A 17,021-nucleotide genomic window follows, 5' to 3' on the forward strand; every position below is an offset into this window, starting at 1 on the left:
ATCATTAAATACAGGTCTGCGAGACAACATATCTTTAATGATAAATAACACATCGCCACACTACTACGTTTCACTACATCGCAGCTACGTTACTCTTCTACAAAGAAAGGTCGGATGAGATTTCTGCTTTGTATTCAGGGCCTTCGAGAGGTCCCCGAGCCCAAAGAAAACTTAGGGGCCCTACTCTTATAAATTAATGTAATTTTTACTAAAAAAAAGTAAAATTATTACGATTACTTTTTACGTATATTCATTTATTAAAAAAAAAAAAAAAAAAAAAAAAAAACTGGCAAAAGGGACTCGTTAAGGAAAAAAGGGCCCGCTCTACGCCAGAACCCATGTAAGCTCGACAGTCCTGTTTGTGTTAAGCAGTTGTCAACTATGTAACATTGTTTTGTCACTTTGTTCAGTCCACATTAATTTCAATTTTCAGTGAGATAAATAAAAAAAAAAAAACATGTTCGAAAAACACAGCGCATTAACTTATATATACTACTGCATGCTATTCGTCATGTTTTAAAATTGATATTCTTACCAAGTAAATAATTATAACTATATATATAAGAATGGGAATAGTCAACGCAACACAGACAAATCGCCTATGCCAAGGGGAAAGCCTCCCAAGAGAACTTTCTGTGGGAAACTGGCCCCTATTTAGGCATTAGACATGATGAAAACGGAAAACTCCACGTTTGCCATACTATTAGCCCCTCGGCCACGTGGACTCTTACAAAAAAAAAAAAAAAAAAAAAAAAAAAAAAAAGTTACACGTGTAAAACTATTACGCTTCGCAAAATCCAAACTGTAAAAATAAAGATAACATTAATAACATAAATATGTCTACAGCTATAAATCTTTTTCTAGTAATATTATTTAAAAAATAATTTCATTGCGATTTAAATTACGTAATCAATTAAATATCAATAATTAATGTCAAGTTTATCTGTCGATAAGGATATAGTTTTATGAATGTGGCCGAAATAAAACAAATATTTTATTTTGTATTAATTATTAATATAAATTATAATGCAGTTATTATAATGAGAAAGTATAACGCATTTACTTTGTAATGAAAAAACATAAATTTCAAATTTTTAATACATGTAGAGTTTATAAATAACATATTTAGATAGACACGGATCTGAGGAATAAACATAGACTGAGATCAAAAATCTCAAGTGGGTAATCCGGTTGTATTTATTTTTAATGCATTCGAATACAGGAAAAATATAGATAGAGAATGTCAACTTCTAAGCACGAGGAAGGTAAATAAAAATCGTTAAATGCTACTGGATTAATTTTATGGTACATAAGATTAAAATAACATTTAAAAAAAATCCAACAACGAGTTGCTTAACTTTCCTGACATTTAAAATTTTGGGGCGCCATCTGTTACGATATTGTATTTAAAAACACGTTTTATAGTTTTAATTATTATAAAATGGAAAAAAGCTTAATTTTGGGGTAGGGCTGGGTTTTATAAAAAAAAAAGTTGTAAATGCTAATAAAGAGTAAAATCGTCAAGTCCGACCGCCCTTTATCTCCCCACCCCCTCGACCTTTAACCACCAAAATTTAATAGCATCAATTCCCCAATACACAAATCACCCTGTAAAATTTCAGAAATTTTCGAGAAACGCTCAGGAATTATTAAGCTTCAAAGAGAGTGAGCAAAATCGCGCCCCCACACAATAACATCCATACATACGGAAAAAGCCCCAATTTTTTTTTCTTTGCATTTCTTAACGTTTCAAGGTCCCGTAAGTCCAAAAATGTAAAAATCTTGAAGGGTCATTTTTTTTTTATCGATTGTCATTCTTTCCCTCTTACACAGGTATATAACAGAGCCGGGAAGTAACAAGGTATTTTGTTCTTTTCAATGGCAAGAATTTATTTGCATTTTATTTTAAAATCAGTGGAAAACAATAAAAGTTTTAATAATTTTTCCTAACTTCATCTTGCATTTTTTAAACTGGCATACTATGGGAAAGGTCGGATGGTGAGGGTTGGAATCCTAAATATCTGAGATAGACCATTTCCAAAAAATTTCTAGTGTGTTTGATCCGCCCGGATTTGGTCCAGGTCCATCTTAGCGATAGGCTGACGCCTTAACCGCCTCGATAATTCGGCCTGACACGTAGTATGGCCACGTGATGAGAAGACCTGGGGTCAGTTTAGTTTAATTGTGGCAACGCAACACTTCGGCGATCTGCCTAGGAGACCTCCGGGAGGTCTTTTTAAGGAAAACTGTCCCATATTTAGGCGTTACAGACGTGGCCCCGTTAGGCGTAACCCGGAAAACTCCACGTGGCCAGCCCATCCGAGCGAGGCACGAACCCACGACCGCACTCCTAGTGGTCAGGGAACGAAGACCGCTTGGCCACTGCTGGGTCCTGAAGTCAGTACATTAGGAGAGTGGAAAAGTTTAAGATGAGAGAAACAGATCACGGGGTCAGTCAAGGAAAAGCTGGAAAGACAGATATACTACGGCATCCAGTAATCTGTAATAAAAGACCGACAATGGAAACTAGAAGTAGAAGGTAGATAAAGAGACAGATTTATAGCGTATAGGCCTATATAATCAATGAAAAGATAGGAATCTTTCAGATCCACATTTACTTTATTAAATACAAAATATATGCTAATTTAAAGCTTAATTTATATTTATCTTTTGATATTTAATATAAATACCTCAAGATAGATATAAGCTATAAATAAATACTGTTAATAGCATATCGAACAATGCATTAATTAATGTAATTAATCTTATTGATTACAATAATTAATGCATTACGAAATAGATGAAATTAATTTCATTTTCTACTTGATAATTAAGAAAATAGTTGCAATTAAATCGCTATTGAACACTAAAATCATAAAATCGTTCTCTGATCACGGGTTTCGCTGTATATCAATAAACTACAAAAGCTGATATTCGCATAAATCATGCAATAAGATAAATTAGTGAATTGAAAAGAACATTTGCACAAATGGATTTTCCTAAGTTGGAGAGACAATTATGTAATTGCCTTGGAGAATATAATTTTCGTGAATTAAATAAAATTACATTATGTCTAATTTACTTGAATTAAAATTAAATGATATATAGCCTATATCAATGACAATAAATCCTACCGTTAGAATTACGTAATCAAATTTCTTATTTTTAAATTTCTTCGAAAATAATAAAATAGATCAGCCAGTTTAAATATAGCTGCAATCGAACTTCCAATAATGGCCATCTCTAAACAGCACCCATTCTTTCCAGAAACTTTTTTCTTTCGGATCAAAAATGCGTATAAACCTCCAAACAATTTTTTTTTCCGTCAGTGGCTGTAGTTCAGAGATTTGACTGTATAATAATGAAATAGCAAGTAATAAATAATCCAATTCTTGTTCGGCTTCTATCGGCTCTTATTAACTAGCATATTAATTGTAATACACTAATTATAAAATTCTAATTAATTCGATGTAACTTTGGTTGTATTATATGATTGCAAATAAAGTTTAGATCGTTACGTTTTTGGTTAAAGTTAAAAAATAATCGATCATTTCTATCGTACCGAACCAAAAATAAAATCTTCTCAGGGCGAATGAAAAGCTAGTTACAGCATTGCTTAAAATTTTCACAAATAACTGGAGTCGTCAAGCATTACAAGAAATTTCTATATCTATAAGCGGGTAAACCGGCCTCCTTTAGCCAATTTGTTTTTTCATCAACAAATGAAATATACGGAAATTACTATTTTAATTTTTTATTATATTTATTTTTATTTAATTTTAACTTCGTTCGCCATTTTTCCTAGTTGTTTAGCAAGGAATAATCGTTCAAAAATGCTCTGAATATTCTTAGCTCCTCCCAGTAAGATGCTCAGAATTCTTAGTGTTCTGCGTTACCAAACACGGCCCCGTTGTCAATTTTAGTATTATAGCTTTTATGTTGTCAATATGAATAAAGTCTTGCAACTTGCAAGACTTACTCAAATTGTTGAGTAATAAAATTTTAGTATTTGTATTAAGAAACTGATTTTTTTAAAAGTTCTTCGAAAATAATAAAATACATCAGTCAGTTTAAATATAGCTATAATCGCACCTGTAACAACGTACTGTACACTTCTCAACAACGGCCATTTTTTCAGAAACGTGTTTTGAACAAAAAGCATACAAAATAACTTCAAAACAACGATTGTTTTTTAATGTTCCCGTCAATGGCCGTTGTTTAGAAGTTTGACTGTATAATAACGAAATCGTTAGTAATAAACAATCCAATTCAGATACACTAATAGACTTCTATTAACGACTCTTTAATTCGAAGTTCTAATTCTAGTACACTAATTATAAAATTCTAATTAATTCGTTGTAATTTTGGTTGCATTATTCTACGCCTACTATTTAGTATTATAGTTTCTACACGTAAAGTCTTTCAAGACTTTACGTGTAGAAACTATAATGCTAAATATTGACAGTTCAAATACGAAATACCATATGAAAAAGCTTATAGAAAATATACTGACTTATCAATGTTAATAAATTTATCCATTGAAATTTTCTTTTTGAGTACACGTTAACAACCTAATGAAAAAATATATATCATTCAATTAAGTGTTAATAATATAATGCTTGAATGTCTCGCAGCGTTCTCTAACCTTTTCAAGGACACGTTTATTTTCCATATAATCAACGATGATGTACAGTACAAAAATATTTTAAAAAATTCATAGTGTAACACAAAAGGAATTTCAAATTGATATATCAATTGAAAAGTTTAGAAACAATTTTTCTTAAAATGAACGAAACAATAAAAACATTCAAAGCACGTGTTATTTTATTGGCAAATTACTATCGTAGTGATTATTTATTATGCAATAAATGGACAAACTAATATATTTTATGTGACTCATTCTCTTCTGTCAGTGTATCAATTGTGTATAGAGACCTTTAAAATTTCCTGTTATTTTTGTATTATAAACTTACACAGTACGAGGCCGTTCAAGTATTACATCAGCAAAAATTTACCCTTTTTTCATCCTCCATCAGCACGAGTCAGCAGAAATCAAACTATCCCGCCCTGTAATTATAACATCAGGCCAGAAGTTTACACGGGAATTTTTCAAGCAATTTTGTGATAATTTGGGAGAAAAATAAATGATGTTCAATCTTACGTCACCAAAGACTCGCCTCCGTTCCCCATCCTTAATAATCGTCAGACAAAAACGAATCCCCCTCCCCATAAAGTGCTGACGTAATACTTGAATGATCACTACGTGAAGAATATATTACTTGTAGTTTGAAAATGTTAGAAATACAATGTGAATAATTTTAAATTTTTTAAAAACTCTTTTCGTCTCGAGGTCACTAAGAGTACGTGTTTTTCACATACATTATACTGTATATTGTAGCTTCGTCTAGGCTCACATCGGTGCAGCTGGATGGCGAGAGAACGTATCCAAATATACCACCCATGAAAAGTTCTGAAGCTCCGACTCAGACAAACCTAAAAGGGCAAACTTGCACATTTATTTTTATCTCGACTGTGGCTGTATTTGTAGTTTACTAAGATACTCTATCGTCATAATTAAAAAGAATTTTGGAATAGAACTGTTCATATTTGTAAAACGAAAATTTATATTATTTTTATATACTTTTATGTTAAAAGAAAGACTTACAAAAATAACATCTTTGTATTTAATTTTTCTCTAGTGTCAAGTCGCGGCTCATTTACTGTAATTTACAACAGATTGTATCGTGTTACGTAATTAGCTAATATTTTTCTTTTTCGAATTTTTAAAACTTCTTGTCGTTTGAAATTATTTGAAATGGAACTTCTATCAATTTCATTAGGGATCGTCCATAAATTGCGTAACGTTTATTTTATACTTTATACCATCCCATCGCGTAATGCTTCGTAATGCCGTCGCGCAATTCCAAAATTAAGTAAAGCGTATCAGGGGCGGATCTAGGTTTCTCGGGGCCTAGGGTTATTGAAGTCCAATGCCCCATTTTATTTTTTACATTAAGATTCTTTAAATTGGGGCTAAAATTAATTTTTAATAACAAAATCAAAGTTGAAATATATATTTATTTATGAAATGGTGTTAAATGAAAAACTTTATATCGATAAGTGCTCATTGTTAATGAAAAAGTATTAAAAATTTGTGATGATAATTCAATTTTTGTGGGCCCTTGACACTTAGGGGCCCAGGGCTTAAGCCCTATTAATCCCTATGTAGATCCGCCCCTGCGCGTATCCTCGATTGATCCCTTTAATTGTACACAGGAGCGTCGAGAGACGTCACCAGACCCGGGAAGAAATTTACATAGGTCCCAAGTAAATAAATTATTTGAAAAATTGAATTTTTTAATGGAATATTACTTTTTTACAAAATAAGGAACAATGTAATATAAAATGCTTAACAATAACTAATGTACTTTAGTAATAATTAGCGCGTAAAAAAAAAGCAAACTGTGGGACGATGTTCGGGCTTAGGGAATTTTATCCTATCATCTCTCCTCTCGTTGGCCCTGATAATATACAGCTTGGAGTACTGAACGTTCTATTATTTTATTAATTACGTACAAAGTGGTGACATAAACAGTACGTTTTTCTATGCAACTCTTCGGAAACAAAAATTAATCATTATTACCGGAGGGTACTGTATTGTACTTTTTTCCTACTCTTACTATCCCGTGCATCAAGAGGGACTTTTTTCAGACATCATAGGCTCGGCCAAGACGGATGATGAGCGACAAAACCCGACATATCCCGCCCAGAAAAATATCTTGAGGTTTATCGACAATCCAGATTCCACCGAGCATTAGGCAAACGCCTTAACAGCTTCGGCCATCAGCAAAACTTAATTTTAATGCAGTCAAGGCATAAAAATATATTTTGAGGTCTTGTAGTATTATGACGTGTATGAAAATGTCTAAGTTTCGATACTAAAATAATTGAAAATTGTTATTTTATCGTTAATACTCGAAAAATAATTACAGTACAGTATTTCGATACGTAAAATTATGTATTAATTACCTTATTTCAGCGCTTTTTCCAAATGGTATAGATAAAGTCAGAAAATTAAGTTCTGTTCTTGCTTCACCCGTTTTTAGATAATGTCAGCTTTGTCCGCTTGGGACCTGGGTAAAACGCTCTTTACGCGGATAAAGTTCAAAATTAATAGATTGACGCTCACTTTGACCAAGAGACTCGGATAAAATTAGCCGGATATCTCGCCTTACGTCGGTAATTGGTTCCAGGAGGCGACGTAAGTCGAATTTACTTGTGTAGTTACGACGTAAGTCGAAACTACGGTGGAAAACGCCAATAATGAGCACTTAAAGGTCGCTAAATAAGACAACACAGAAACACAGATGTTTTCATGTTTCGTTCTCTAGAATTTATGATGATTATACTAACATTTACTGTAAATGTACATATTTTAATATGATTTTATGTGCTTTTAACGCTTTTCTAGTGCTATTACGACTTCAATATTTGTAGCGGACGGATGTAAAGTCGAATAAAATGACAAACTTGATTTTTATTTTTCCATATACTTTTTTGACAAACGACGTAACTCGAGGTATACCTGTATTAGTTTTATCCGATTCATGGGTTTTAGCGTAAAAGCAATTGTTTTTGGCCGATTAATCCCAGAATGCTTTGCGCAGAAGTGGCATCAACTTAGCGATAGCGCCACTGCTTATCTTCCTACTTCCATGGCATTTCGATCTCGCTTCCAGCACAAACTATATCTGAGACACGTAGTTCATTTTTTTGATCCCACCAATGGCCGAGTGGATAAAACCACTGAACACTGGTCATTGGTTCGAGTCTCGCTAACAGGCTGGCCACGTGGAGTATTTTCCACGTTATTAACATCTAAATAGGGTCGTTTCATATAAATGACTTTCCGGGAGACATTTCCCTCGGATAACCCATGTATCGTGTTGCCGTATACGAATAAAACCAAACCATTTTTTTGACAATGTGTTTTTTTTTAAAACATGTACTGTACATGGGATTTTAATAAACTTGGAATGTAACTTGACTTTTCCTGCATATTCTTTTGTTAAAGATGTTGCATTGAATTTTTGGGAAGTAATTTTTCTTAAACATAGGCCAAAAAGTTGAGAGATTTTCTATAGTCTGGCAAGAACTCTTGATTGACTTTCCTGGCACTCCAACAAGAGGATAAGATGACCATTAGTGAATCCGATAATTTTCAGTTATTGCTTTAATTTTTATGTTCTAGTATAACAAAAGCTTAAACGGAATAATTTTGTTCAATTATGATAGAAATAATTTTAATTTTCAGCTAGTATGATGTTTGGGGCCATCTATTTACCACAGATTATTAAAAAATACCTTTCATACCATTATAAAAAGACAATAACAAAACAGATTTAATTTTTTAGAGTATAACCGAATTTTTAAAAATATTGCAAACCCAATAACAACTAAAATTACGTCGTCCCTACTCCAGATATGTTTTTTTTTATTTTTTATTTGTGGTTTAAGGCCCTTTACCACTCAATAGAGAGCATAAAAAGGCCCCTACTCCAGATATGTATGACATAAGATCACCACCATCTCCTCCCCACTCCTGGACCTTTAACCACCAAAATTCAATAGCATTAATGTCCCTTATATAAAAGTTACCATGCCATATTTCGTTTTTTAATTTTTACCCCATCCTTAGGTACTTACATAAAAAAATATTTCTGCTGTCAATGTAGTCTGATTATTCAAGATTATTCGAGGGACCTTTGATTCACATTATCAAAAACTCGGATAACGCGTTATACTTGGCACAGTGGTCGACGAAATAAAGGAATATTGTTTTAAAATTAAATTCTTATAACGATTACAATTAATTTTTAATAAAAAAAACAATATTTCTCATTGAAAATTTATTAATTAATAGATAAATTACAATAATTTAATTTAATCACAATTAACGCTATTACGAAGATAAATTTTCAATTGATGAAGCATCAGACGTATTTCCTTCCAAACAGCAAAGCTATTTCTGAAAAGAAAAGTGCATTTGATTAAATAATATCTAAACATCAAAAACTTAAATAGGCATGCATAAATTCTTATTTTAGTTGAAACAAATCAAAATCGATTACTACTTTTAAAAATCTATCTCAGCTTAATTCAGTTATTTTAAACTGACTAACTATAAACCACCTCTGAAAAAGTTTAATTATAACCACCCTGTATGATGATTCTAAAGTTGCCCTACTCAGACCTGTATAGAGCCCGTTCACTTTGATGTATTTTGTTGAAACTGGTATATACGTTATATGGACCATGGGAAAAAGAAAAATGCAAAAAAATTAGTTTAAATTTCTACCACTAGGTGAAAAAATGGCGCAACCACAAAACATGAAAACACGCAAAAGATTTTTATTCATGACATTTGTTCAATGTGCAATCCATTTGCGTCAATCATATGTTCAAAACGCCTTACAGCGTGTTCAACAGTAGCCCAATAAGTTTCGTGAGAAATTGCAGCAATATGGCATGTTATGCTTGCTTTCAATTCAGGCAGAGTCCGTGTGGTCGTGGGGATATCTGAAAGATCGTGTCTATAAGGAGGCATACGAACTCTGCCTGAATTGAAAGCAAGCATAACGCACCATATTGCTGCAATTTCTCGAGAAACCTATCGGGTTACTGTTGAACACTAAAGCGTTTGAACATGTGATTGACGCAAATAAATTGCACATTGAATAAATGTCGTGAATAAAGATCTTTTACATGTTTCCATTTTATGTTTCTTGTTCTTCATGCGTCATTTTTTCATATAGTGGTAGAAATTTGAACTAATTACTTTTTTGTATTTTCCTTTTTCCCATGGTCCATAAAACGTATATATCAAGTTTCATCAAAATATGTCAATGAGAACGGACTATATACAGGTCTGAGTAAGGCAACTTTAATTATAACTACTCTGTACAACTCAACTTCAGATTCACTCTGATACATTTTTGGAAATTATATTTAATATGAAATATATTTTATATCAATGCTTACATATCAACACTTTGCACAAATTGCAAGATTGTTTGAATTGGGAGCTAGTATCTAGAGGTCAAAATTATTGAAAGAATTCACATGTGAATTCCAATCTCATCTATCTTACTGTCATTAGGATTTCTCATTTCCTGGTCTTTTGCTTGTCCCGGGATTCTGGGATAAAAGTGAACTGTTTCCCAGGAGCAAATTAATTATTTTTAAGACATACAAAATATCATGAAATCAAATGATATAATTATTCTTCATTTTTAAGTAATTTAATACATTCTGCAACCTCCAAAACCATATTAATAATGCTGTGTAAGATATACAGTCAAACCTGTTTTTATGCGCTCCTTTTATGTGCGATTTTTATTTGTGCGATTTTTTTAATGCGAATTTTTAATTTGTGCGGTATAGTTGGCGACTAGTCTCGTGCGATTCGTCATGTCTTACGTTGACTTATTATAGCTAAATAAACTTATTATAGCATAAATGCACTTATTATAGTAATATTATTGCATGAATATGCGAAAAATGAAATAATTTACTTTTTAAGTCAACAAAACACCACCTGGACAAAAATATGTAAAACAGACGATAGACCAGACGATGCAGTCAAGTGCTGACATCTATTGTCAATAAATTCTATTTCGTACGGTTTTGAGTTATTTTCTATGTGAGACTTTTTTTTATGCGGTCCCTGTTGACCGCATAAAAAATTATTTTTTTAATTGTGTCGCGAAAACTATTATTTACAGCCATTCGTGAAGTTTCGTGAGATTTTTTTTAATGCGTTTTTTTTTAATGCGGTCCCTATCCCCCGCATAAAAACAGGTTTGACTGTATATTAAAAAATTACCTTTGAGTTACGTAGAAATTTTTACAAATAGAAAAAAATTTATTAAAGTTTGCTGGAAACTACATACTACAACAACAACAAAATGCTTTGATGTCTGCTAAACACTTTATAGTGTTTAGAGACAACAATAATTACCAGCATGGTTTCAAATGCGTTAAGAGCTTTAAATTGAGTTTAAAAATTTTAAAAAAATGAACTTAGATCAAACTTCTAACTTAAAAGGTAATTTTCATTTTTTAAATAAAACATAATACAAAATATTATAAAAATTTAGAATAAGATTTTAAAAAGCAAAGATGGTCAATAATCCAATCACTCCATCTGGTTCTTATTTAACTAATGAAAAGTCCCACTACCAAGAATGCCCTTTCCGATTCAATTCATGTGGGTGGAATCATCTTTAATGCATTTAAAAGAAGACAGATGTTACGTGTTTTTTCACTTGTAGCCTGGAAGATTTCTAGTTCATTTTCGAGATTGTAGTACTTCTTTTGCTCTCTAGTATTCTTGATTTGTCTACCTCGGCTGCTTTAATAGAAACATCACGCTTATAGCCCAATAATTCGGCAGTTCGTTTGTCTTTAATAATCAGGTTTATGAAGAAAAACTTTATACTTGTTTGTATCCTTGTCCAATTTGCACAACCTGATGTTATGCAGTTATTGAAGCTACTGGGCATGGTTAAAAATTAAGACAGCATAAGCACAATTATTCCAGATGTTACAGGTTCTGACAAGTAAAGAATTTTCAGAGTCCTGCCACAAATACATATTGATTATTGACCATTTGTGACATGTCATAACGAGCAAAAATTTAAAAAACTAATAAGTAGGTTTAAAATTAATAAATACAAATGTATTCTGACAGTTTGAGTTAATTATACTTTCTATTTGCAAAATTTCCTCAACCTTAACACTAAATAAGAAAAAAGTGAATTGTTAAGAAATATGTGGGATTTCCCGGGTTAAAAAAACAACCGGGATCCCATTTGAGAAACCCCTATTTTAAAATATTGAAAACTAAAATAGGGATTTATTCTTGACAGTGATGAAATATTGTTACTTTTCATTCTCATGAATATTTGTAACATTTTGGAAAAAACTTATTATGAAATCAACTCCATCAAAAATACTCAATAAATTGATTGTAACATCATGAGTTAAAAACTACCCTTGAAACAGTTTAAATTAATAAAATATATCCCAAATTATATCCAATCTATACTACTTGTATTAATTAATCAGAAATACTGAATTTTGTTCTTGTTTTGGTTTCAAGCTTGATATGTTGCCACTGAGCGTGTATATAAATATGGTGATATTACTTATTGAACACCCTTTGTATTTCTTTTTCTTGTGATTAAAAATTAGTAACAAAAATAGTAATAAAAAAAACTATTGTACTAAATGTTATACAATATTACAATAAACTCTTGCTAATCCAACTTTCAATAATCTGGCTTTTCAATTAAGGTGCATTCCAAACTTCAACTGCAAGTCACTGTTGATTAACTTAGTTTGACATCATGACCAATTTAATTTTTGAGGAATAATTTCTTGAGAGAAAATTGTAATCAGAACAAAGACTGGGAACAAGTAAAACATGTTAATCCTAAAAATTTCATGATTTCTGTTGTTGTATCATTAGAAAATATTCATTTTTTAAATAACTTTGACAATAATTAACCTGATTTTTGCTAAGGCTAAATGATCTGCCTAATTATGTCAGACTATAATATGGCTACTATTAATAATTAAATATTCAGTAATTTTGCCTAGAGGTAAGTGTTAGCACCATCTCTTGATAACTACAGTAGAATCTCAATTATCCGGGCCTCTATTATCCGGATTTTCGATTATCCAGATTGTTCAAAATAAACAAAAATTATACGAATTTGCTGATTTGCACTTGGTGAATTGCGACACTGTTTATGTACGTACGTGATGGAATGCATGGAACAAAATCTTAAAAAGACCATTAGTACATTCCAGTAACAGTAGAAAGTGGTATAGGAGACATTGCAGAAGCAATAGCACAAATTTCAATATGTGCTGAATGTGACGAAGAAGATATAACCGAGTGGTTAAATTGCAATGCAAACGATCCTGGATTCCAAATTTTGAATGATGAGGAAATAATTAAAGAAATATCTGCCTCAGATGAACAAGATTGAGAAGACGAAGAGGTTTGCGAAGTAAGAGATATTGGTCCTACACATTCTGAAGCTTTTCAGTGCTTAGATGTTGCCATGAAGTGGTTTGAGAACTAAGAAGAGTGTAACTCAGGACAACTTATATGTCTTAAAAGTATTTGCGATTTAGCAGTTTCAAAAAGAACAGCTAGCTTTACTGGTAAACAAAAATCATTAATTGAATTTCTTAATAAAAAATAATTTAATATTGAAGCTATATGTAAATCTAGACAAATAAAAATTATTCATACTATATGCACTGTCAATTATTATTTTTTTCGATTATCCAGATTTTTCCTTATCCGGACTACCTTCATCCCGAATTAGTCCAGATAATAGAGGTTCTACTGTATAAGTAAATTAATATTTAATTTTTAATTTAGAAAATTTTGGAAAAAAGAATTGGCCCAGAGGGACTTGATCCTGCCAGTTACACAACTTGGACCTCCATTTGATTTCTGCATCCAGGACTATTAATACAGTAGAACCTCACTTAACGAGCACCTCACATAACGAGTGACAAGAAGAGGGGAAGTTGTGATTGTGCACATGCTCCATCAGTCTGTTTTTAGCACTTGTTCCACTAGCATCTTAGTGTCGCTTGTGATCACACAATTTTCCAAACTTGTGTTCACACATATTATGTATAAACATCAATAACCATAATCCATTATATAATAAACACGCCAAACGATATTCCAAATTCTTGGGCTATGTAAGGGCTATAATTAAATGTTAGAAATTAAATAATTTGATTAGAGATAGTCAGTTATGCTGCCATCTCGTATTAAATTTAATGACCAATTCCAAATTAAATTTTAGAAATGTCTAAATTAAAAATGAATTATTTATAATTATTAACTTTAATATGAGATGGCAGCATAACTGCCTACCTCTAGTCAAATTAATTAATTTCAAATATTTAATTACAGTAGAGTCCTGCTAGTCCAAACTATTTGGGACTGAGCTCTGTTTGGATTAGCAGATTTTCAAAATTAGCCAAATAATTGAAATAATGGAGAAGCAAGCAATAATACAGGTCAGGTTTATGTAGATCCAGCACCTCGATGACTTTGTTTCTGTGTAATTTGTGACTTTTGTTTTTGTGTGTAATTACAGTATAGATCTGCTGTTTTAATAGACCATGTCAAACACTGATTTATTAATTTTGTACAGTATTAATACAGTACTACAATAAAATACAATTTTTTTTTGTTGTGGAATTCTAAATCTTTTTGTACTATTAATACCATTTAAATTCAACTGGAAAATACAAAAAACGTATATTTTGCGAGCGAAAAAATTTCCTCTCCACCAACTGAAACATGTTCAGATTAGTGGAACTCTACCGTATAGCCTTTACATAGCCAAAGAATTTGGCATATTGTTTAACATGTTTATTAGACATATTAGGTGTGATTTTTTTTTGTTTTCTGCAAATTGAATTTGTATTCCAGGTTTGTTCATTCTGCACTAGAAGAAAAGATGAAGATGATTCACGCTCACGCTCCTTAACAATGTATATTGTATAATTTTCTTTGAATAAACATTATACATAAAATATTTGAGTATTTTTTTTTTTGACATGGAACGCATTATCATATTTTACATTAATTTATATGGGAAAAATTGTTTTGCTTAACGAGTGTTTCACATTACGAGTAAGATTCTGGAACGAATTATGCTCATTAAGCGAGGTTCCACTGTAATTTAGATATAACCAAACTGATTACTAATGGCAGTGACTGGGGACAAGTATCCACTTAATAGGCTCTCCATGGCATTCAGCCAGCTATTGCTTTACTCCAGCATACAAATATAAACATTAAATATTAATTTATTTATAATTATTAAATCTATCAAAAAATGGAACCAAATACATACTGCTAGGCAAATTACTGAATATTATTGATAGTAGCCATATTATAGACTGATATAATCCAGAAGATTGTTTGGACTTAATAATTACTCTTTGTCACAAATTTTAAAAACATGTAAAAATGGATAATTTAATTTATTAAATTATTTCCACAATACCCTACCTATAAAATTTTTAACAATTTACTATTTTTTTCAATTTTACAGATGTGAGATTGGGGGCTGTGGGACTCTGCTCATGGATTCAGGATGAAAATATTTTTGTATGTTTCAAAGATCTGCTAATCTTTGCAACATCAAGATCCTGACACCAGTTAGGATAGAAAAGAAAAATTGCATCCTAACTCACAATATTTTGAAAATTATACCAATCCTAGAGACTTATGAATCTAGGAGGGAATTGAAATCTTTTGCAGATAAGACAATAGAACTAGACTGGAAACATCTTTATCATATATATTATTGAATTTAAATAAATATGTTTATAAGTACAGTAGAGAGTCGAAAATCAGAATCAATTGGGGACTGGGGTTGTTCAGATTAGTGATTTGTTCCGATTATCGATTATGTACGAAAAAATATATTAACCTGTCTGATGTTCAAATTTTTCTCCGTTGCGTGTCGCTTCGTGTTGAATTTTCGTCGATTTTAAGCCTAACGAAAATTTTTATAATAATAATCGAGACTATCGTATCGTTAAAAATTATTTCTTCATTTTGTACAAACAAAATAAATATATTGAAGAATATAAAAACATAAAAATTATACTAGAAGTAAATCTAGTATCAAAAACGTTCGATTCAGCACGACACAGTCCGACTGAAAATCGTTCCGATTACCGGGGTTCCGATTAACGACTCTCTACTGTACTTTCAAAAAATGATAAACATAACCACAACAGAAATGTTAAACAATCTCTAAAATATCAAAGGTCTGATCAAATAAATCTACTATAAGTATATTTTTTTTTCTTTTTTGCTATTTTACTGACACATCAAATTTATCTAAAATCAAAGTGAGAGAGTTTACAGGTTTGAAAAAATGCAATACCTCATTTCTTTTCTTCTGAGTCATTGATAAGGCTGCCATGTTTTCCTGTATTTGGCAGGAAAACTCTTTTTTATTCTGACAGCAACTTTCTTGGAAGTTATGTTTACAAGTTCAGCTGTATGGTGTTGATGTGAACCCAATTTATAGAGTATTCATCCAACCAATCATTTGGGGTTATTCAAGTCATCTGAGAGAAGCAAGAAGGAAAAGTGAAGTTCTCTGTGAAGTTGATATCAGTCAGTATCACTCCTCAAAAATTTCCTCCAAAGTCAAAAAAAGTTTGTTTGTGACTAACACAAATGTTTCCTGTTTAACAAAATTTTAAAATTTTCTATTCAACCTAAAATATTGGCCCTAGGCTCTCACACAGATATGTTAGTTATATAATTATTACCTTTAATCAGTCCATGCCATCATTGTTAATGAAATAAAATTCTTCCACAATATTTTTGACATAGTTCGACACACTAAACAGCTTTCAGTTGCAATGAGTGTGTTGTAAGTCTATTAAGCTCATCATTAATTGATGTGATGAGATCATTTCATCATCATTAATGATTTTTAAATTAAGCTTTGAAATGCATTCTTATCCAGCATACTCTCCAGTGTGATTGCCTATATGCTACCTTTTCTATGAAAAGATCAGTTTTGTCACACATCCTGTTTTCCTATTTACTCAAGTTTCATTTCTGTGTATAGTATTGCAATTCAGCATACCATATTATTTGCCTACATGTCCCCAAAAAGATTCAGTACTGAAGGGTGACAGAACACATCATTCATTGCCTTTAAACATACTTTAAGCCAAAACATTCTCAATACAATCTATAACCCTTGATAATATGGTACCTCCTCTGTGCAAGGAATGGCTGGATTAGCATAAGCCAAAACATTCTCAATACAATCTATAACTCTTGATAATATGGTACCTCCTCTGTGCAAGAAATGGCTGGATTAGCATAAGTCTACTGTATATATTAAATTCATTATATATGAAAATATACTTTCTACTTGAAA

General features: G+C 31.5%; 1 protein-coding gene across 2 annotated transcripts in view; it reads right to left on the reverse strand.

Annotated features, from left to right (window-relative positions):
• Positions 1 to 8,894: 8,894 nt before the first annotated feature.
• LOC136974552 (ASNSD1 upstream open reading frame protein-like) overlaps positions 8,895 to 17,021 on the reverse strand; it is a 29,691-nt gene continuing 21,564 nt past the window's right edge. The window contains exons 6-7 of one of the 2 annotated variants that reach the window (XM_067269463.1): positions 16,005 to 16,265; positions 8,895 to 9,028 (exon numbers count right to left, since the gene is read on the reverse strand). In XM_067269463.1, coding sequence (XP_067125564.1) covers positions 16,248 to 16,265 — 18 coding nt within the window. In that variant the 3' untranslated portion in view covers positions 8,895 to 9,028; positions 16,005 to 16,247. The remainder of the gene's footprint in view (positions 9,029 to 16,004; positions 16,266 to 17,021) is intronic. The other variant, XR_010880652.1, reaches the window with a different exon arrangement.

The sequence above is a fragment of the Centruroides vittatus genome, unplaced genomic scaffold (genome assembly GCF_030686945.1).
Source record: "Centruroides vittatus isolate TY-2023 unplaced genomic scaffold, ASM3068694v2 contig_350, whole genome shotgun sequence".
Lineage (NCBI taxonomy): Eukaryota > Metazoa > Arthropoda > Arachnida > Scorpiones > Buthidae > Centruroides > Centruroides vittatus.